Below are 19,195 nucleotides of genomic sequence, written 5' to 3'. Positions count from 1 at the left end.
TAATTACACGGCGGAAATTTCAAAGAAAAGCAGCACCGATTTATCAGACTATATTTTAGTTTGTTTGTACAGTTGTCAATCTGTAGCGCGTGCATTACTGTCAGCAGATGACGCTTCATTTCCCGCAGCTCTCTCGTGTCTCAAGTGATGATGGTGAAACTGTTACACTTGTTGCTATGGATACCTTTAAACAATGTTGCAAGGCCGTGCTACTTCAAGTGACATTTACCGCCATCTATCTGTGATGAAGGGAAAACTCAATGAAAGAGAACGGATAGATAGATAGATAGATAGATAGATAGATAGATAGATAGATAGATAGATAGATAGATAGATAGATAGATAGATAGATAGATAGATAGATAGATAGATAGATAGATAGATAGATAGATAGATAGATAGATAGAAGTTCTTCATTGTGTAATTACCACCCAGTATCTACGGGCTGCATGGGTCAATAATGACATCTGCTGGTCATTCCTGTTTTTGTAATAAAAAGAGTATGGATATCCTTCTATTGTTTTAGGAAAAAAAAATGTCCTTCACATAAATATTTGCAAGAACCAGTAGGCCACACCAAGAGGTTTTTATTAGCTGGGAATTCATACCCTTTCCCTGTTTCTTCTGAGATACATACTTTTAGTTAGATTGCTTTAAAGTGGGTTTTTGTAAAAATATTATTTGGTTCTATGTTCATGAAACATACTGTACAGTGATAAGCCTGAAGGTATTTCATTTTCATTTTCTTTTGGGAACTGTGTCAAATCGAAACTTCAGAAAGGTATTGTTCGGTTTTTTATCTCCACTCAGTCTCAAAACAAATCTACACAAGAACATTTAAAGTGCAGAAAGGTCTGGTGCCAGTCGGTGTATTATAATATACATGGGTGAAGAAGCCATTGTGTCCATTGAAACAAAGGAAACGATGGAAGAGGAAACAGCCCGTTTCCTCTGGATTTCTGTCCTGGACAGATAAGCCTAGTACTTGCTAATTATACGAGGAAAGAGGCAGGAAGAGTGACGACAAAATATTCCTTCATGCAAACAAATAAAGTGCCATATTCCCTGAGTATCACAGTGAACAGTTCCTGTGGGCTTGGAGTGAGAGTTTGTCTGCATGATCACATGCTACTGCTAACTATTATGGCTTCAAATGAAACTTATGTGATTTGGGAAATACTTAAACCTATTGATGTTGGTAAGAATTGCTGTGCATTTGTTTAACTGTCTTGCTTGAGTTGCCTCAGTGTACATTTTATTTTTAGACCTATATAAACTCTTTGCAAATATGAATATGATCATGCAATTCAATTTCATACTGATTTGTAAGAATGTAACTCTTAAAAAATAATTTTCTGTTTTTATGTATGTATTTTTTTATTATTATTAAACAGCATTGTTTATTTGTGGCATGCTTTTAATAAATCAATTATAAGAAATTGCTAGAAACTATTTTCCCTCAGAAATTGCTTGAAATTTCACAGTTAATTAAGAAATGTAATTGTTCAATTATTCAATATGTATTTAATTTTTATTTATTAAATTTTTATATTGTATGCTTACATTTGAATAACCTTTCCATCCAGAGAAGCTCATCCTGGCGTTCTCCTTGTCCATATTAATTGGTCTGCTCATCGGGATCTTGATTTTCCTCCTCCTTACATGGATGTCAAGACGGAGAGCTTCGGTCAGGATCGCCGGAGGTCAAAACCAATCATCAGAATCCAGGGGCTCACGTAACCAGCACTGCCACCTCAGACACTACAAGAGTCACGGCTTCGACAAGAACAGCGAATCTGTGGGAAGAGTGGTTTTAAACCTTCACAGACAGACTTCTGTAGACCCCAATGAGCTGCTGGGTAGAAGCCCCAGCTTCCAGAACTCCACGTTTCGGCTGCCAAAAAAAAAGTCTAACAAGACTGGTGATCAAACAGAGAATGAAAGCCAAACTGCATCACTTCCTAACAACACAGATCCATTTAGTGCAGAACCAGCGGAGTCCTTCTGGCTGGGGAAGGGCAGTCTAAGAGGTTTTCTACCCAGACAGACTCCACCACCTGCTTATGACAGTGTCATCCACATCTCTCAAGAGTCCTGTACCTGACAGCACTGTGATAACAGATAAAGGACTTGCAAAGCATCGTATATAAATCCCAAAACACGGATTAAAGGTGACAAATAGGAAAAAATATAACTGAAAGCCTTGCTCTGATTTGACAGGATCTGATTTATGCTGTACTAACACTCATTTGCATTACTTTCATTGGTGGTAACACACTATTAGTATGGTGCATTAACTCACATTTACAAACAATAAGCAATACATTTAATAGTAATTATTAATTACAACTGTTCATTGTTAGATCATGTGCCCTCTGGATTTTATGCATTAACATAACATTTATGCATTAAGCAGACACCTTTATCCAAAGTGCCTTACAAAGGTGGAACAAGGAATTCGTCAAAAAGTCAACAATACACAATGACAAGCTTATCAGATAACTAGGATGTATAAGCAAATGCTTTAATTAACATTAACTAAGATTAATAATTGCAGTCTATAAGTATTTTTCATTGTTAGTTCAATGTATTTAATCAATGTTAACAAAGTAAACCTTATTGGGACCTTATTGATCCTGAACTGATATTTGTGATATGTATTTTCTATTCAACAAAGTATCTAACAATCTTGGTCAAAGTGGCACATGGGTGCATAAAATTATGTACTTTGAAACAGTCTAGACCACTGAATGATTGCATTGTTCATATAACAGTGAGTAAATGAAAGAATATTATATGCCTTTTGTGTATTATCTAAAGTAAATCATACACGCACTATCAGCTGAAAATACAGCAGAAGACCTCCTGGGAATCTTTTCAATATGGTATTGTTCTCTTTCCATTTCCAGAGATGAAAGTGAAGTATCTCTCCTGAGTCTTTCTGCAGTCTGTCCGGGAAAAAAAGCTCCTAGGTGCTGGTAAATCTCCTTTTAACAGAAAACAACATTTACAACAGTATATACACTGAAACACAGAAAAAGCGAATTAGTACAACAGATGAGATTTTAAAAAATGTAGTTATAACAGACTTACTGTGAGCTCCGAGGTAAATCTGCGCTTTGGAGACAGCAAATGAAGCAAAAGAGGACAGTAATTGATACTCTTAAATACACTCAATTATTTTCTTTAAGCTTGGGTATAAAAACCAGCCAGGTATCAGCAATTTTTTTTTTACTGGCAAATATACACTGGCAGGAACTGAGATGAAAGCCTATATTCAAGATTCAAGATTTGTATTTATTACACACATGGTTATATGGAGAGCACATGACCAGCAGTGAAATGTAAGTCAGATCCGCTCCATGGAAAGTGCAATTATTAAAGAATACAAACACAAGAAAAATTATACAAAATAATAAGATATGGAAAAAGTTAAATAAAATAAAAAATAAGAATAAAATAAAAAGCTTATCAAATAACATGTGCAGGACAGTATACTGTAGACTTTATAAATATTAAGATGAGCAGGAATGTACAAGAGGAGAATGTGCAAACGGGATGTACAGGGTATTACATAGCAGCAATAGAGGTAAAAAGATAAAAATAAAAATTATAGAAATTAAAACTATATAATTTATATATAATAATAGTACAGTCTTTGACATTTGTGCTTTCTTTTCTCAGTGAATCTTTGCATTATTCACAGTTTCTTGCTTTTAAAATTCGTATGGCATAATGAGAATGAAGACTGGTGATTAATATGAGTCCAGCTTGCCTGTACACTGCATTTGTTGTATACTATCTGGATGGGGTTGGCAGTCATGTGATTCACAGCACCATTCCGTCAGAGCGCGGGTTGCCTTCACACGCGGAAAAATCCCTCATTCAGGGTTTACTTTGCGCCAATTCACAGCATCCCACTGCATGACTTTAACTCTCTGTGGGGTAAAATCTCACATGAGCATCTGGCAACCATTTAGACGCATTGAGAGCGAGATGATAGAGGTGAGTTTGCTGATAGAAATGATTCTTTTATTATTTTATTAATAATTATTTTCCTGTTGGCTCATGTTGTTCTGATTTGATTTCTTTGGAATATCATAGTAATAGCGAATGCTGATTTCCGGATGGTTGTGTAATTATTTCACGAGTGTAGGTGGCAACCATAGTTGATGGATTTATTCTAAACTGCATCCAGCTTAATTACCTTAATTACCAGCCACAGTTCTTATATAAGCAGATGCGTGAATCTGAGCTTGTCATCATCCGGTAGCCCTATAAGGTTATTTTTATATTAATTGTGTTGTAGTTTTACGGTTGAGATTATGTTTTACACGGAATCTCAAATAATTGAGCCTAAGAAAAACGTAATATTTCTATTGGAAATGAGAATAAATGCAGTTATGAAGTCTTAGGCTGGGTGTCATTCAAATTCAGCCATCATCACATCCCTGTTGCCATGACTCCTGCGAGCTGCCTCATCCTTAGTTGTGCAAATGTATCTTTTTTTTTTTTTTTTTTTGCTTGCACGAATGCATGCTTTTTTTCTTTTTTTTTTCTTTTTGATGCTTCGATGCATAATTTCTGTTGCGTTTTTCTGAGTATAAAAAACGAATTGGAGGGGCTTTAAACGTCCTGTGACGTAATGGGGACCAATGTCAACTCAAGTGTGGGTGCAGACAGAGAAATGAAATGTGGTTTGTTCTTGCTTTTCAATCTACAATATATATACATGGCTTTTTCTCATGTAAATATATACGTTTGTGTGTGTGTTTCTCTTTGAATAGAAATCCTGGACTACCGAAGACTGAAGCTGGTTTTGCATTATGAGGATAAACTGCAATAGGCTTTGACTTTTGATTTAGATGTAATTCACATCGTTTTGTTGAACAGAAATAGAACAGACTGCATTGCTCATGATGTGCAATAGTCTCAGACTATAATGGCCTGATATTACTCACACTTTTTCTAAAGACACTTCTGCAGTTAAGTAATTCTCAGGTTGTACTGCACATTTTTTGAACAAGCAAGCCAATATGGAGTACTCCTTCAAAGACGGAATTTGGACCAATAATGTCCAGGGACTATGAAGAGGTGAGTATTTTCAGGAACTGCATTTTGCATTCTGTTTTCTGGTGCATCGAAAGCATATATGTTTGTTTTATACAAACAAATAATGTCTAATAGTTAGTTGTTAGATTTTGCAAGTGGCATTCCATATGCATTCCTTCTAAAACTACTAATGAACTCAAAGTTTCTTTTATAATTATTAGGTGTGTTTTTGCAGTTTTTATGGTATTCAGTGTAACACTAAATGGAATGTGATTTGTCCCACCACAGGCTTATATAAAGATAAAGTGTGTGATTTCTGTGCCACTAGCAACACAAAGTTGAATTGGAAAAATAACTAAAATAATTTTCAAACTGGCTGTTAATTTTCAAATCCAACTATTAATGGCTAACATTTCTCTTTGCATGTGTATAGGAGAAGGTATTTAACATTTTAAAAGCATCTTTAATTGGACTGCAAAAACCTAAAAGCTGATTTACAATGGTGAAAGAAATGGTTACGGCATTTCAAACATACACTTTCCCCTAAACTTTAACTTAAAATTTTGATTCTGAAGAAAGAAAATCGGCATGCTAAATTTAATTTGTACATTTTATTTTACTGTTTATCATTATATTTAAATATTTTTTTATGGAAATCACTTTTAATTACCAATGTGTTTGAATTGTGCATGCTATAGACTAAAATAGGCCCCTAAAAGCACAAAAGCTGTTTTTATAAATAACTTATTTACTCCAAAAGGGTGTATATTAGCCCCTTAAAGGTACCTAATGTGTATATTTTACCTAAATGTTACGTTTACCTTTTGTATAAATGGGTGTGTATAAATAAACTTGCCCTGCCTAACAACCCATTTATTGAATGATTATGCACATATTCTAATATAACTTTATTCATTACCATTTTAACATGAACTCCCTCTATATCCGTAGCCTGGTCAGTCTGTAGGGATGTTGGCTGCGGTGGAACATGGTCCGGTCCTCTGCAGTGACTCCAACATCCTCTGCATCTCATGGAAAGGGAGAGTTCCCAAAAGTGAGAAGGAGAAGCCGGTGTGCAGGAAGCGCTACTATGAGGAGGGCTGGCTGGCCACTGGGAACGCCAGGGGTGTTGTGGGTGTGACGTTCACATCTAGTCACTGTAGAAGGGACAGAAATACCCCACAACGAATCAACTTCAATTTACGGGGTCATAACAGTGAGGTAAGAGTTTGCCTCTTCTCTTATGGTTTAAAGAATTGAATTGCAAGTTGCATTAAGTACTTGTTTCCACTTTACACCTAAAGATAAAAGAAAAGAAATTTACAGTAAAAAAGGCAGGTGGTTGTCACAACTTTAGCATAAAAATATGGTAGCAACATTTTAAGTTTTAAACATTTAACTTCAATTTACAGTTAAAAATGTATATTTCATTTCCTGAAATCATGTTAATGTACCAAATTACTAAAATCTGTTATTAAAAATTTTGAATTATAAATTAAAAAACTGTCGGTAATGAGAGAGCCACATAATGTGTCAAAGTTAGCTTTTCCATATACTAATATGTTAAATATTCAGTGCAACTTTATACACATGAATACAAAACACTTAAGCATTAAAATAATGCAATGCACATTAATTTACCAAATGCACTGCCTGTGTCACACAGAGAATTCTGGGAATGTGTAAGTTTTATTGTTATCACTTTAAATTATGAGATTATTTCCAAAAACAGTATTTAATTAAATGAAATGTCCCATTAAAACTATTACAGTTTTTCATCATATAGTAAGGGAATTTACAGCAGTATTTCTAGTCTTTAACCCTCAAAAATCTGACATGTTTTTTACAGTGTATGTAATGATACATGTGTTTACGGTAATAGGATTTAACCTTAAATGAGGTAAAAGCTATAGTGGAGCTAGAAAAATATATTTTATTAGTTGAGCTGAAAGAACCAGCCAAATACTCCTTAACTACTGGCCATACACTTTTATTCAGAAATAATTACTTCATAAATCGAAAGCATGTGTGCATGTCATCCTGTGCATGAGTAGTATGCTCTTGCTAAATTCTGCTAGAACTTGATTCCCATGGTGCTGTTCTTGTACAGGTTGTCCTTGTTAGGTGGAATGAACCGTTTCAGAAGCTTGCAACATGTGACATGGAGGGAGGGATATTTGTGTGGATCCAGTATGAAGGAAGATGGTCTGTAGAGCTGGTGAATGACAGAGGTGCCCAGGTGTGTTTTTCATCTGTGCTGAATGGCAATGTATTTTTATGACATGTCAACATTAATAAACTTAACTTTATCTTTTTTTATTAAAAGTGCATTGATTTACACACACTAAAAGGCCATTAACATTGTAAAGCCTGGAATATGAAGTAATAGTCAGAAAAGTCTAATTTTAAAAAAATATAACAGTATATATATGCAAGCGTATAAACTATAAACTATCAGTCAGATGACAGAAGGTGTGTAGTAGATTGTGTACAAAAAGTTTTTCAGCTAAGTTTTGAACATGTTGATCATTTATAGGTCTTAGAAATGTGTATATCAAAAATAACACAGTAAGTTTGATAGAGTTAAAGACAATTTAAATAAAGTATGGTATAACGATTCAATTATTTTCTTTTCCCATGCCATTTTCGCATGTCATTCATCAGTGTAGATTATTTGTCCAAATTACTCCTAACAGAACACAAATCAAAATCACTATCCAAAAAGACCATGTGTCTTTTAATGAAACTGGCCATTTTCGAACAGAATCAAGATGAGGAAAAGCAGCTATTATTCTGACATGTACTGATTAATGTGGTTTGTAATCTAGGTGAGTGACTTCACCTGGTCACATGATGGTACACAGGCCTTGATCGCCTACAGGGATGGTTTTGTTCTGGTTGGTTCAGTGAGCGGTCAGAGACACTGGTCGTCTGAAATTAATTTGGAGAGCCAGATCACCTGTGGAATCTGGACCCCTGATGACCAGCAGGTAACTCTTTGCTGTGGCCTCATCAAATTAAGGGAAAAATGCATTTGTTGTCAACAGGTTATTTGCAAATGATGAAAGGACTTGGACCGATGCCCTTGGACCAATGCCTGAGTTTTAAGAATTTGGTGTTTGCATTCATTTAATCTCCCTAGGTGCTTTTTGGAACAGCAGATGGGCAAGTCATAGTGATGGACTGCCACGGCCGTATGCTTGCCCATGTTCTTCTGCATGAGTTAGATGGCATAGTCAGCATGTCCTGGAACTGCCCGAACTTCCTGGTGGAGGACAGCACTGAGAGCGATACAGACAATGATGACCCTACTCCAGCTCAAGGTGCATTATACTCTTAAACAATGTCAAGTCACATGTATTTGTTTAGCACTTTTTTTTTTTTTTTTTACAATACACAGTGTTTCAAAATCAGAAATCCTACAGAAAATCATGATATTGATAATATCTTAATATCTTCATACATTATAGTCACATTTAACAGATTAGGGTCGGGCGATAATATAATATACATTTTACGATGATACATGCAATCAAGCAGTTGAGATACAGTATAATGCCCTAAGTGAGTATTCTGTTTGTATACAGATAAAGTTGGACATACTTTTATATCCAATTTTATATAAAAAGCTGGTTGATAATAGTTAAATTTTACATTTTGATTTGTTATCTAGTACATACGGCTAAATGTTAGTGTACTTAATAGACCTATAAAGTTACTTCCATGGTTCTATGTAGCGATTTTTTTTACTTTTTTATTTTTATTTTTATTTTTTTTACATCAGTGCATTGCAAGCACCATTAATGAAAGAAAATTGAAGCCTCAAAGTGTTTCTCCAGAGTGTTTTCTAATGTAAAGGACCATAAAACCCGATGTTATACATTTTTATTGGATGATGCAAGGCAGTGATGTGTATTTAACTTTCTAAATGTTATTAACGATAAAACCATGTTTCCTTTCAAGTGCAAAACCTCAAACCACTGCTCACAGTCAGCTTCATATCAGGAGACATTAGTTTGATGAACAACTACGACGACCTTTCACCTAACATTATACGCTCAGGACTGAAAGGTAAAACAGTGGTCTTTTTGCAATAAGTAAATGACCAAGTATGTGTTTCATTACTGCTATTGGATAATTATTAACAGAATATTCACGTTATTTTTGACATAATGTGCATCTGCGGCATGCTTTTGATTAAATTTTACAATTGGAAGTTTGGCAAGCGGGACAAAATTTAATACAATATTTAAAATAATAAATAAATAAATGCTAATTTTAATGGTTTAGGAACTTCTGGTTATGCCTACAAAGTAATTCAGTAAAAATCACCCAACATCAGAGTTGATCCTCTGTGACTGAGCCACACACTGCTGTAATCTGACTGGACTGACTTGTGTTTTTCAGATGTGGAGGTACAGTGGTGCTCTCAGGGTGACCTGCTGGCAGTGGCCGGGATGGAGAGACACGGCCTGCCCTCTGACTCAGCCTGTGCCTCTCTAATGAGGAACGCACTTGTCAAGTTTTACAATGTCCAAGGGGAACATATATACACTTTAGAAACTCCAGCCCAAGTGAGCTGTAACCAGTCATCATTTAAAAGTTTGAGCATATATACAGTCAAAAGTTTGGAATAATTTACTTTTTTTTTTACTTTTTAAAAAAATCTCTTATATTATCAAGGTTGTATTTGCATTTAAAAACATTAAAAACATTTTTTTTTATATTCTGAAATATTTTAACAATTTAAAGAAACTGTGTAAATTTGAATATATTTAAAAATATTATTTATTCCTGTGATTCCATTACTCCAGTATTAAGTCTTACATCATCCTTCAGAAATCATTCCAATATGCTGATTTGGTGCTGAATTATTAAAGCTGCGGTAGGTAACAATCTAGCAGTTAATAAACAGAACTGCTTGCGTCTTGCGGAAGAACATTGTAGCCGGAACTACTTCTCTCTGTTTATGTCTATGAAGAATCACAAAGGTACTGGGTTACTCCACCGCGGTACCCCCGAAGCAATCTAAAATAGTCCGAATATAAACACTTATTATAGGTGCACCCTAGTGATTCAGGACAAGCTAAAAACACGGTTTGTAAAATGGATTCATGGTGTACTCGCTTATTATATACATTTTTCTACATTTTGAACACAAACAAAGTTACGGACCGCAGCTCTGATTGGTTGTTTTTTACCGGGAGCGGATGACTTTCTGCCAATGGCAATAGGACCACTTGATTTTTTCACAGATTATCTGTCTCATATTCTACTGTCAGGACATAATGACAGGTTTAACAAATATGTAAAAAATATATTTTTACAAAAGTTACCTACTGCAGCTTTAATAATGGTTCTTATTATTATCAATGTTGAAAACAGCGTTTGCTGCTAAATATTTTTTGGAAACTGTGATACATTTTTTAAGGATTCCTGGATGAATAGAATGTTCAAAAGAACAGTATTTATTTGAAAAATAAATATTTTGCAACATTGTAAATGTCTAAGTGTTACTTTCAAATGATTTAATGCATACTTGCTGAATAAAAGTATTAATTTATTTTTTCGTTTTTCTATTTACCAAACTATTTCCCCAGTTTATTATGGTTTCCACAAAAATATTGAGCAGCAAACATTGTTTTCATCATTGATAATAATAAGAAATGTTTTGTTATATGAACTACAGCGTACATTAAATTAGAAATAAACTATTTATAATATAAATATCTTTTGGTTTTAGAGGCCCATCACCACGATTTGCTGGGGTCACCGGGACTCACGGCTGTTTCTGGCCTGTGGACCAGCCCTGTATGTAGTGCGTGTGGAGCACCGTGTGGCCAGCCTGCAGCTTCTGTGTCAGCAGGGCATTGCCAGTGCTCTTAAAGAGGAGAGAGATGTGGGAAAACTGAACATGCCTTCACTCCTCTGTTCCTATGTCACCACTGCTTTCATTCCAACTATCAAGGTACAAAAGAAGCAAGTGAAGTTTTTGATGTATGCTAATATATGCATTGAACTAAATGCAGAATCTTTTTCATCACACCAGCCTCCCATCCCAGATCCGAATAACATTCGAGACTTTGTGAGCTATCCAACAGCAGGGAATGAACGCCTGCACTGCACTATGAAACGTTCGGAGGAGAATCCAGAAGCAGGAGGCCCCTGTTACACCCTCTATCTGGAACACCTGGGAGGTTTGGTGCCTATTCTCAAGGGTCGTCGCATCAGCAAACTGCGACCAGAATTTGTCATAATGGACCCAAAAATGGATGGTAAAGCAGGTACTGCTATATGCACTGTTGCTGATCATGTGTATTGCATGCTCAAGCTTTATTTTTTAAATGCATTGTCTTTTTTTGCCTTGAAGGATGGTCTTTAATTTGATGTAATCTTGTCTTTCAGATGAGGTCTGTGTAAATGGCATGATCTCCTACATGACTGACAGCTGTAACTGCTCAGACTCCAGCGATATTGAGTTAAGTGATGAGTGGGTTGGGCGAAAATCACCCAAACTTTCTAGAGGAAACAGGTCTCCTAAGCTTCCTAGGTACTCTAAACATATAAGGTACTGTTGAATATGAAATTCACACAAAATATTAGGATGCCTGAAACTTTTTGTTCCATCACAACCTTGACAAAATATACAATACAGTATTTTTTAGAAAAACATAATTTACAAATCAACAACTTTTAACTTTATAGGAAATACAAAATTTTATTTTGTTTCATATTTGTTTTGTTCTCTAGAATTAATATGGAATCAAGAAAGTCTCCCAAACTTACCCAAATATCTCAAGAAATGTCTAGGTCTCCTAGATTACCAAAGAAGCCTCCAGGTCGGTCTCCGAGTCTTACTCGAAGAGAATTTCCAGTTGATGGCTATAGTGAGGTACTTTTTACTTGTGTACTAGTGAATACATTTAATTTGCAAGCTAACTTTGGGAATAATTTTTTATTAATCTTGCCTAGAATTGATAGGGTAAGTGTCTGTATTTATTGCCTCTGTCTACTCACATTTACTGCAGCATGACCTCAGCAAACACCTCACTTTCTTTAATCTCCTGCTTTGCTGAAGAGAAATGACAGAAAACCGACTTTGACCTTGAATGTTTTCTATAGCTATCACTAAATTTGCTTTGCAGCATAATTACTTGGCCCAGGTCACCTCTAACATTTGGGGAACAAAGTTTAAGATTGTAGGCCTTGCCTCATTTTTGCCAGCTAACTTAGGAGCAGGTATGTTGTCAGGTTTTGTTTTCAAATGTACAGTTTCACATAATTATTTTAAATAATAATCTTAATGTTTAAAAAATATTTTTGACACGTTGCATGGTGTTCCAGTTATTTATAAAACTAGTTTGCTGCACCTCCAACCTCGTCAGATGACCATTTATTTGCCTGAGGTGCGTAAAATTTCCCTGGATTTCATGAGTCTGCCAGTCTTCAATCCCAATGTGTTCAGTGAAGATGAAGATGATTTACCTGGTAAGAATCAGTACTTTATTTTACAATCCTGTTCCTCATGTACATATTATGTTCTTATTATAGTAATTACAATTACTATGTAATAACTAGGTACTAACCCTGAACATACCCCTAAACCTAACCCTACCCCATGTAGTTACCTTGTATTACCAGAACTTTCTTAGATAAATACACTGTAAGTACACTATAAGTACATGTTAGTACACATACTGTAAAATAAAGTGCAACCAACATTTTTGTTCATTTTGTCTCTGTATATCTTAACTACAACAAGTAAAGAAATGTCAGAAATCAATCTCAAAATGTCCTTGCTTATTTCTAGTTATGGGACCCTCTGGAGTGTCAGCCGACAATCCTCCTTGCACAGTTAATATCCCCATTGCCCCAATTCACAGCCCTGCTCAAGCCATGTCACCTACACAGAGTATAGGTCTAGTCCAGTCTCTCCTAGCCAACCAAAATATTCAGCTTGATGTCCTTACCAATCCCACCGCCACCGCCACTGCAGCAGCGGCAGCTGCAGCAGCAACAGCAGCAGCAGCAGCAGCAGCAGCAGCAGCAGCATCTAATGCAACAGTATCTGAGCATAGTCAGGACACTGTGGCAGCACAGTACTCTGTGCCAACCAGATATTCTAACCCTGGACAGGTGGTTTTTAGCGAACAAGAAATAAGTAACATCGTAAGTGGAACTCTTCCTCCTCCTCCACATCATCTGCCACAACAACCCCAACAAAAACGTCAGCAACAACAGCAGCAACAAGACCATCAACAATCAAAACATCAACAACCACAGCAGCAGCATCTGAAATTGCAAAATCAGTCACAGCAGCTGCATAAACAGTCACAGCAGCAACATGTGCAACATCAGCAGCAACTGCAAACACAGCAGCATCAGCAGCAACTGCAACAGCATCATCATCAACAACAACAACTGCAACAGCAACATCAACAATTACAACAGCAGCATCAACAGCAGTTCCAACAACAGCTGCAACAGCAGCATCAACAACAACTACAACAGCAGCATCAACAACTACAACAGCAGCATCAACAACAACTACAACAACAGCATCAACAACAACTGCAACAGCAGCATCAACAACTGCAACAGCAGCATCAACAGCAGTTGCAACAACATCAACAGCTACTGCATCAGCAGCAAATTCAACAACAGCAACTGCAACAGCAGCAGCAACATATTCAGCAGCAAGTGCAGCAGCATCAACAAAACATTCATCAACAACATCAACAACAATTCCAACAGCAGCAGCAACAGTTGCAAATTCAGCATGAGCAAATACAGCAGCAGCAGCAACAAATGCAACAACAGCAGCAACAAATTCGACAGCAAATACAGGAAATGAGGCAGCAGCAGCAACAACTTCAACAGCAGCATCAACAAATACAGCTGCAACATCAACAAATGCAAAGACAGCATCAACAAATGCAGCACCAGCTTAAAATGCAAATGTCCCTCCAACATCCACCTTCAGGATATGCTACTCTAACCCTGCATCAGTTACAGCTGATGCCTCAAATTCCTCATCCAGACCAGCCATCAGGCAGAGGAGAACAAGTGCTCCCTCTTAAGATTCCCTCACGACCACAGTCATTTATTGAAATTGACACTCTTGAGGTACAGGTGCGTAAAGTAAACCCTCCACCACCTTACCCAGGTACAGCCGTATCTGCTGCAGCTGCCACACCCACTATGGGCCCACCTGGTCTTCTTGTTAGCAATGAGAACGGCACTACACTGTCAACAGATCCATGTTTAACTAAGGATGAATTCTCTCTTCACCCAGTTGGCCTTCAGTACCCAACTCCACTAGGCTATGAAAGAATCACTACTTTTGACAGCAGGGGAAATGTCGAAGAGGTATGTCGCCCAAGGAGACGCCATTTAAGGAACCAAAATGCCTACAGGATGCAAGGAATGGGCAGCTCCGCCACATTGAAAGCAACTTCATCTGAGAACAAGAAGATCCAGTTGCCATACAGCTCAGCAACTCTTAGTCGCCTCTCAGTGCCTAGATATTCTATACCAAGTGGAGACCCACCACCTTATCCTGACACATCTAACCAAATGAACACAATGAGAAGTCCTACGCAAAGGATTGACAGCAATTTGATTCATGCCACTTTGCGCCGTGATCGTAGGGAACCAACCCTGAAGGTTTCTCAAATGGTGGATACAGTGAGGACTCTACCAACTAAATCCAAAATGAACAGTTCCCTCACTCTCTCCTATCAGCCAAGGATACCCACAGCTCCGTATACGTGCACTCAGTGTAGCAGTAATAGCAGCTGCACTAGTGTAAGTGTCACCGGTGGTGGCACAAACAGCAGCGGAATTGCTGGAGGAACTGTGGTGAGGCAAGATTTCCCACCTGGCAAAGGGGCCCAACACAGCACAATAATTGTGCACTCCAAAAGTGCCTCGCCATTAGCCTCTCAGTCCTCTTATAACCTCTTAAGTCCCATTGACAACAGCAGAGACAGAACTGTCTATGTCAACTCTGCCTTTACAGAAGATGAGACACCAAGTCAGCACTGCCATCTTGAAAAGTCAGTACGGCATTTAACGCTTGGGGATGTCAATTTGACAGTCAAACTGCCTCCACCTTACCAATGGGATTCACCTGCAGCAGAACAACTCTGGATACCTCAAGAGCAAAATTTATTGCCTGGACCTCCAGGACCACCTCATAAGCCACCCCCATTTTTACTCAGTCCCAATTCTATGACCCTCCCTTCAGGCTATCACTTATCCCTTTCACCCTTCCCATCAGTTGTAGGACGTGGTGGACCTCAACTACAGCCTTTGCAGAGTCCTGCACAATCATGTGGCCCCAATGACATGGTAACATCTAGCCCTTTTAGCCAACCAGACTCAGCTTTAGTCTTACCCCCAGGTTATCCCACAAATTTAACCAATCTAGGTTGTTGCACTCTGCCTCCCATGTACCCAGGGACTAGCTCCTGCAGCAACCTTCAACTGCATCCAATGAGCTTGCATCCTTGGAGCACTTATAGCACTTGTCCTCCCATTCCAGACCATTCTGCCACATTGCCCAATAAGACCCTTCAGGCCCTGGAGAAGCCAGTTCTCTCTCCTCCTCCTGCAACTCCACCTCCCCCACCTCCTCCTCCTCCTCCTCTACCTCCTCCTCCTCCACCCATTGAGCTCTTGAACCATCAGAGTACTTCTGAGCTGATTGCAGAATCGGCAGAGAGCTTTCAGGATCAGTCCTCTCTCAATGAGAGTCCACAAGGAGCAGAGAGGTTCAGCAAGAAGGGACGTAAGAGACTTGACAGTAGGACAGAAGAGGCAAATATGTCTGGAGTTCCTGAAGGGAAATCCAAAAGAGAGAGTCGAACACTTTCTGACTTCAATTCCCTGATCTCCAGTCCAAGACTTGGCAGCAAGGAAAAGAAGAAACCTAAAGGGCAGAAAGAGCCATTGAACAAGGCCAAGAAACTGAGTAGGACCTCCAATGAGTTCCAGGATAGCTCTGAGAGTGAGCCTGAGCTCTTCATCAGTGGTGATGAGCTGATGAACCAAAGCCAGAGCAGCAAGAAAGGATGGAAGAGCAAATGCAATCTACGTACAGCAAACGAACTTGAGGAAATCAAGTGCCGTAAAGCTAATGAGAGAGAGGATCGTAGTCTTGGCAGCCAAGGCTTTGTCTATGTCATGGCCAACAAGCAGCCATTGTGGAACGAAGCCACCCAGGTTTACCAGCTTGACTTTGGAGGACGGGTGACACAGGAGTCAGCCAAAAACTTTCAGATTGAGCTTGATGGACGCCAGGTATGTGATTTTATTTATTTGAGAAACCAGTATGAAAACAATATTTTTGCAGTTCCCTTTTGTTACTCTATTGGCAAAGAAATTACACCTTTAACAAATATGTGCTGTACATAATCAATAGCTTTGAGCAGTGGTTCTTAATCCTAGTCCTGTGGAACAACTGTTCTGCAAAATTTTCATGTCTCCCTTATTTAACACATCTGATTGAGATCGTCAGCTTTTTAGGAGAGATCTCTATGAAATGAACATATTAGGGAGACATACTGTCCAAAATTATGAATCACTGAATTTGAGTAATATACATTTACCCTGCATCTAACCCATAATTCTTTATTACAGGTAATGCAGTTTGGCAGAATTGATGGCAATGCATATATCCTGGATTTTCAGTATCCATTCTCAGCCGTACAGGCATTTGCTGTGGCCTTGGCCAATGTAACTCAGAGACTCAAATAGAAAACCTTTCCAGCAATCTTGTCCTTGAGTACAAATGGACTGAAAAATAATTTTTTAATTGCAGATTGTGAGGAAAAATTACATTCTCTGCTGCCATATTGTCTGCAATGCCGGTTCGTCACCGAGAAATCTGGTCACTCTCAGGCAAAGTGTACACAAAATGTAGATAGATGGTCCGACAATAGATTTAGTGCTTTAAAGCAACCGTTCTCATTTCCAGTCCTTGTGACCCCCTGCTCTGCACGTTTTGTATGTCTCTCTTTATTAACACACCTGATTCAGATAACCAGCTTGTTAGAACTGAGCTCCGTGCATGGACTGTGTTCCGATTGACATAGTCCCTACAAAGTGTGCATTGCTCCCTACTCCCTGAGCAGGGGATATCTGTTGAAGTTTACTTCACTTCGGAAATTCATTCATGGATTTGTGCTGTGCAACATCTTCACACACAGACAAGTGTGACATCATATACCTCAGTAAATATATACAAATTAAATTAACGTCTCGCACACTTCATTGCACTTTGAATGGAACATATATGTTCGCTTCAAACTGGATTCATGGCGGATTATCCTGTGATGTCCACTTCATAGGGCACTTACGTCGAATAGAAAAAAAAACCATTTGAAGCGATAAGAGAGACATATAAAATGTGCAGAGCAGGGGGTGTGAGGACTGGAATTGAGAACCGCTGCTTCAAAGAACCTTTTTGTTAACAGAGCTTCAGACTGATTTAAGGTTCCTCCTGAAAGGTGGTACACATCTGAAAAATAATAATTGTGTATTGATGGAAAATTATTTAATTTAATTCACTTTTATTGATTTTTTTTCAATGTATTTCATATATATATATATAATGGTGTGATTAATTACAAAATCTGTGATGGATATTAGACTGTGGGCTTTGTTTCCTTTTTCTCTTGATTTCCCCATATCCTTTTGTGTTTGTACTTGAGATTTATGTGGCAAATTTTGATTTCCTATATATAATCATTGTGAAGTGACGGATTTTGACTATTGTCTGTGGTCAGCAACCAATGAAAATCTAAAGAGGAAGAAAAAAGTTTGAATATTTTGATCTCATGATTCACTTCCATGAAGTGAAACAGAGGTAATATATTCACGTTATAATCATATTTCGCGAATTGTGGCACTATAATGAATGCATTTTTAAGGTTCAAAAATCATTTTAACTTGAAATCTAACTTTTTCTCCACAAAATGTCTTATGTTATATTGCATCATTTGCACACTGTTATTGCAGTATCTCAGTAATGTCATTTTTGAATGAATATTTGCTTTTTTAATGTTAACAGTAACAGAAATCAAAGTTTGCTAATTTTTTAATTGCTTTCAAATATATACATGGAAAAGTGCTGTAGTTAGATGTACTTAAAAAATTTATTCATTTTGTCCATGACACTTTAGTACGAACTATATAGTATGCATTAATTTAGCCAAAAATGTCTTATATCACTATATGAATTAAACTTAACACACTGTATATTATGCAATGAATGGAAACGAAATGAAATAGAAAGTTTCATTAAACGAAATGAAAAAAAGTTCTCATTCTTAAGTTAAATAGTCAGCTCAAATTGCTTAGTTTGATTTATGTAAAGGGACATCTTTTATTATATTTAATAATTGGTTTCAAGCTAACTGACTTGCTTGTTGTTGCTCAGTTTCTGATGTTTTCCAGTAATTTCATCAGTTTTTATCACATTTTTGTTGTAAACCAAACAGTGGTTCAGAGTGGGTTAGTGTTGATATGGTTGATGTTTTATGCACTTCTTGATTATTCTTGATGTTGTAAGGTTCAATGATTTGCAGTTGCAGTTATTTCTAGCCATTTTGTACTGGGATATTCAGGCCCAGATTAAATTATGTGGAATGTGAGGCTGTGATTTATTGCTTAATTATTCTAATGTACATTTACCAAATGTAATTCAAGAGTGTCAAGGAAAAGCATTAGAATGTGTGTGCAGAATACTTAAATTCAGACTTAAAATCACTAAATAAAATCAAACTAAATTTTGGAAATTTGTGTCTATTATTCATTTTAGTGAAGTCATCTCAATTTCATTTTGAAGGTGTTCACATTGATGGATTAAGGTTTTTGGACATATTAGTAAATTCACACTTTTGCCTCAGCTTTGATTTGTGATTTGATACCAACCAATTCAAAGTTTCTTTGCTTTTTGTTGTTGTTGTTGTTGTTGTTTTCCCCCCTTTATAGTGTCTTGGGATCACCACCTATAAAAGCAATGTCAACACAACCACTGAGAAAATCACAGGTCTGAAAAGCAGTGCAACTATTTTGTTACTGACCTCGAGATGGCGCGTGTTCGCATTCCAGAGTTTTCCATGTTGGAATCTTGAGT

General features: G+C 37.3%; 2 protein-coding genes across 3 annotated transcripts; both read left to right on the top strand.

Moving 5' to 3' along the window:
* The first annotated feature begins 1,059 nt into the window (after positions 1 to 1,059).
* On the top strand, positions 1,060 to 2,641 carry LOC127933397 (myc target protein 1 homolog). The gene is made up of 2 exons (XM_052530386.1): positions 1,060 to 1,198; positions 1,587 to 2,641. Exons 1-2 carry the CDS (start codon positions 1,126 to 1,128, stop codon positions 2,102 to 2,104), a joined length of 591 nt encoding a protein of 196 aa, XP_052386346.1. The 5' UTR covers positions 1,060 to 1,125; the 3' UTR covers positions 2,105 to 2,641.
* Positions 2,112 to 18,854, top strand: LOC127933394 (tubby-related protein 4). 2 transcript variants are annotated; one of them, XM_052530384.1, is made up of 17 exons: positions 2,112 to 2,171; positions 2,910 to 2,978; positions 4,788 to 5,094; positions 6,004 to 6,273; positions 7,163 to 7,291; positions 7,881 to 8,042; positions 8,195 to 8,375; positions 9,016 to 9,123; positions 9,460 to 9,626; positions 10,796 to 11,020; positions 11,102 to 11,336; positions 11,458 to 11,602; positions 11,803 to 11,944; positions 12,198 to 12,291; positions 12,397 to 12,540; positions 12,863 to 16,356; positions 16,696 to 18,854. In XM_052530384.1, exons 3-17 carry the CDS (start codon positions 5,074 to 5,076, stop codon positions 16,810 to 16,812), a joined length of 5,634 nt encoding a protein of 1,877 aa, XP_052386344.1. In that variant the 5' UTR covers positions 2,112 to 2,171; positions 2,910 to 2,978; positions 4,788 to 5,073; the 3' UTR covers positions 16,813 to 18,854. The 2 variants fall into 2 exon arrangements, with proteins under 2 accessions (XP_052386344.1, XP_052386343.1); XM_052530383.1 differs by having other exon boundaries at positions 2,113 to 2,171; positions 11,458 to 11,620.
* Positions 18,855 to 19,195: the final 341 nt, after the last annotated feature.

Source organism: Carassius gibelio, chromosome A17 (assembly GCF_023724105.1).
Source record: "Carassius gibelio isolate Cgi1373 ecotype wild population from Czech Republic chromosome A17, carGib1.2-hapl.c, whole genome shotgun sequence".
Lineage (NCBI taxonomy): Eukaryota > Metazoa > Chordata > Actinopteri > Cypriniformes > Cyprinidae > Carassius > Carassius gibelio.
This window is presented reverse-complemented; position numbering and strand designations above follow the sequence as displayed.

What these genes read in the sequence shown, in the direction of transcription:
- LOC127933394 (XM_052530383.1), top strand. Translation starts at nt 5,074, where the DNA reads ATGTCCAGGGACTATGAAGAG. An exon ending in TGTCCAGGGACTATGAAGAG is followed by an intron (nt 5,095 to 6,003) that starts GTGAGTATTTTC and finishes CTATATCCGTAG; the next exon opens with CCTGGTCAGTCTGTAGGGAT. An exon ending in TTGAGCTTGATGGACGCCAG is followed by an intron (nt 16,357 to 16,695) that starts GTATGTGATTTT and finishes TCTTTATTACAG; the next exon opens with GTAATGCAGTTTGGCAGAAT.
- LOC127933397 (XM_052530386.1), top strand. Translation starts at nt 1,126, where the DNA reads ATGCTACTGCTAACTATTATGGCTTCAAATGAAACTTATGTGATTTGG. An exon ending in ACTTAAACCTATTGATGTTG is followed by an intron (nt 1,199 to 1,586) that starts GTAAGAATTGCT and finishes CTTTCCATCCAG; the next exon opens with AGAAGCTCATCCTGGCGTTC.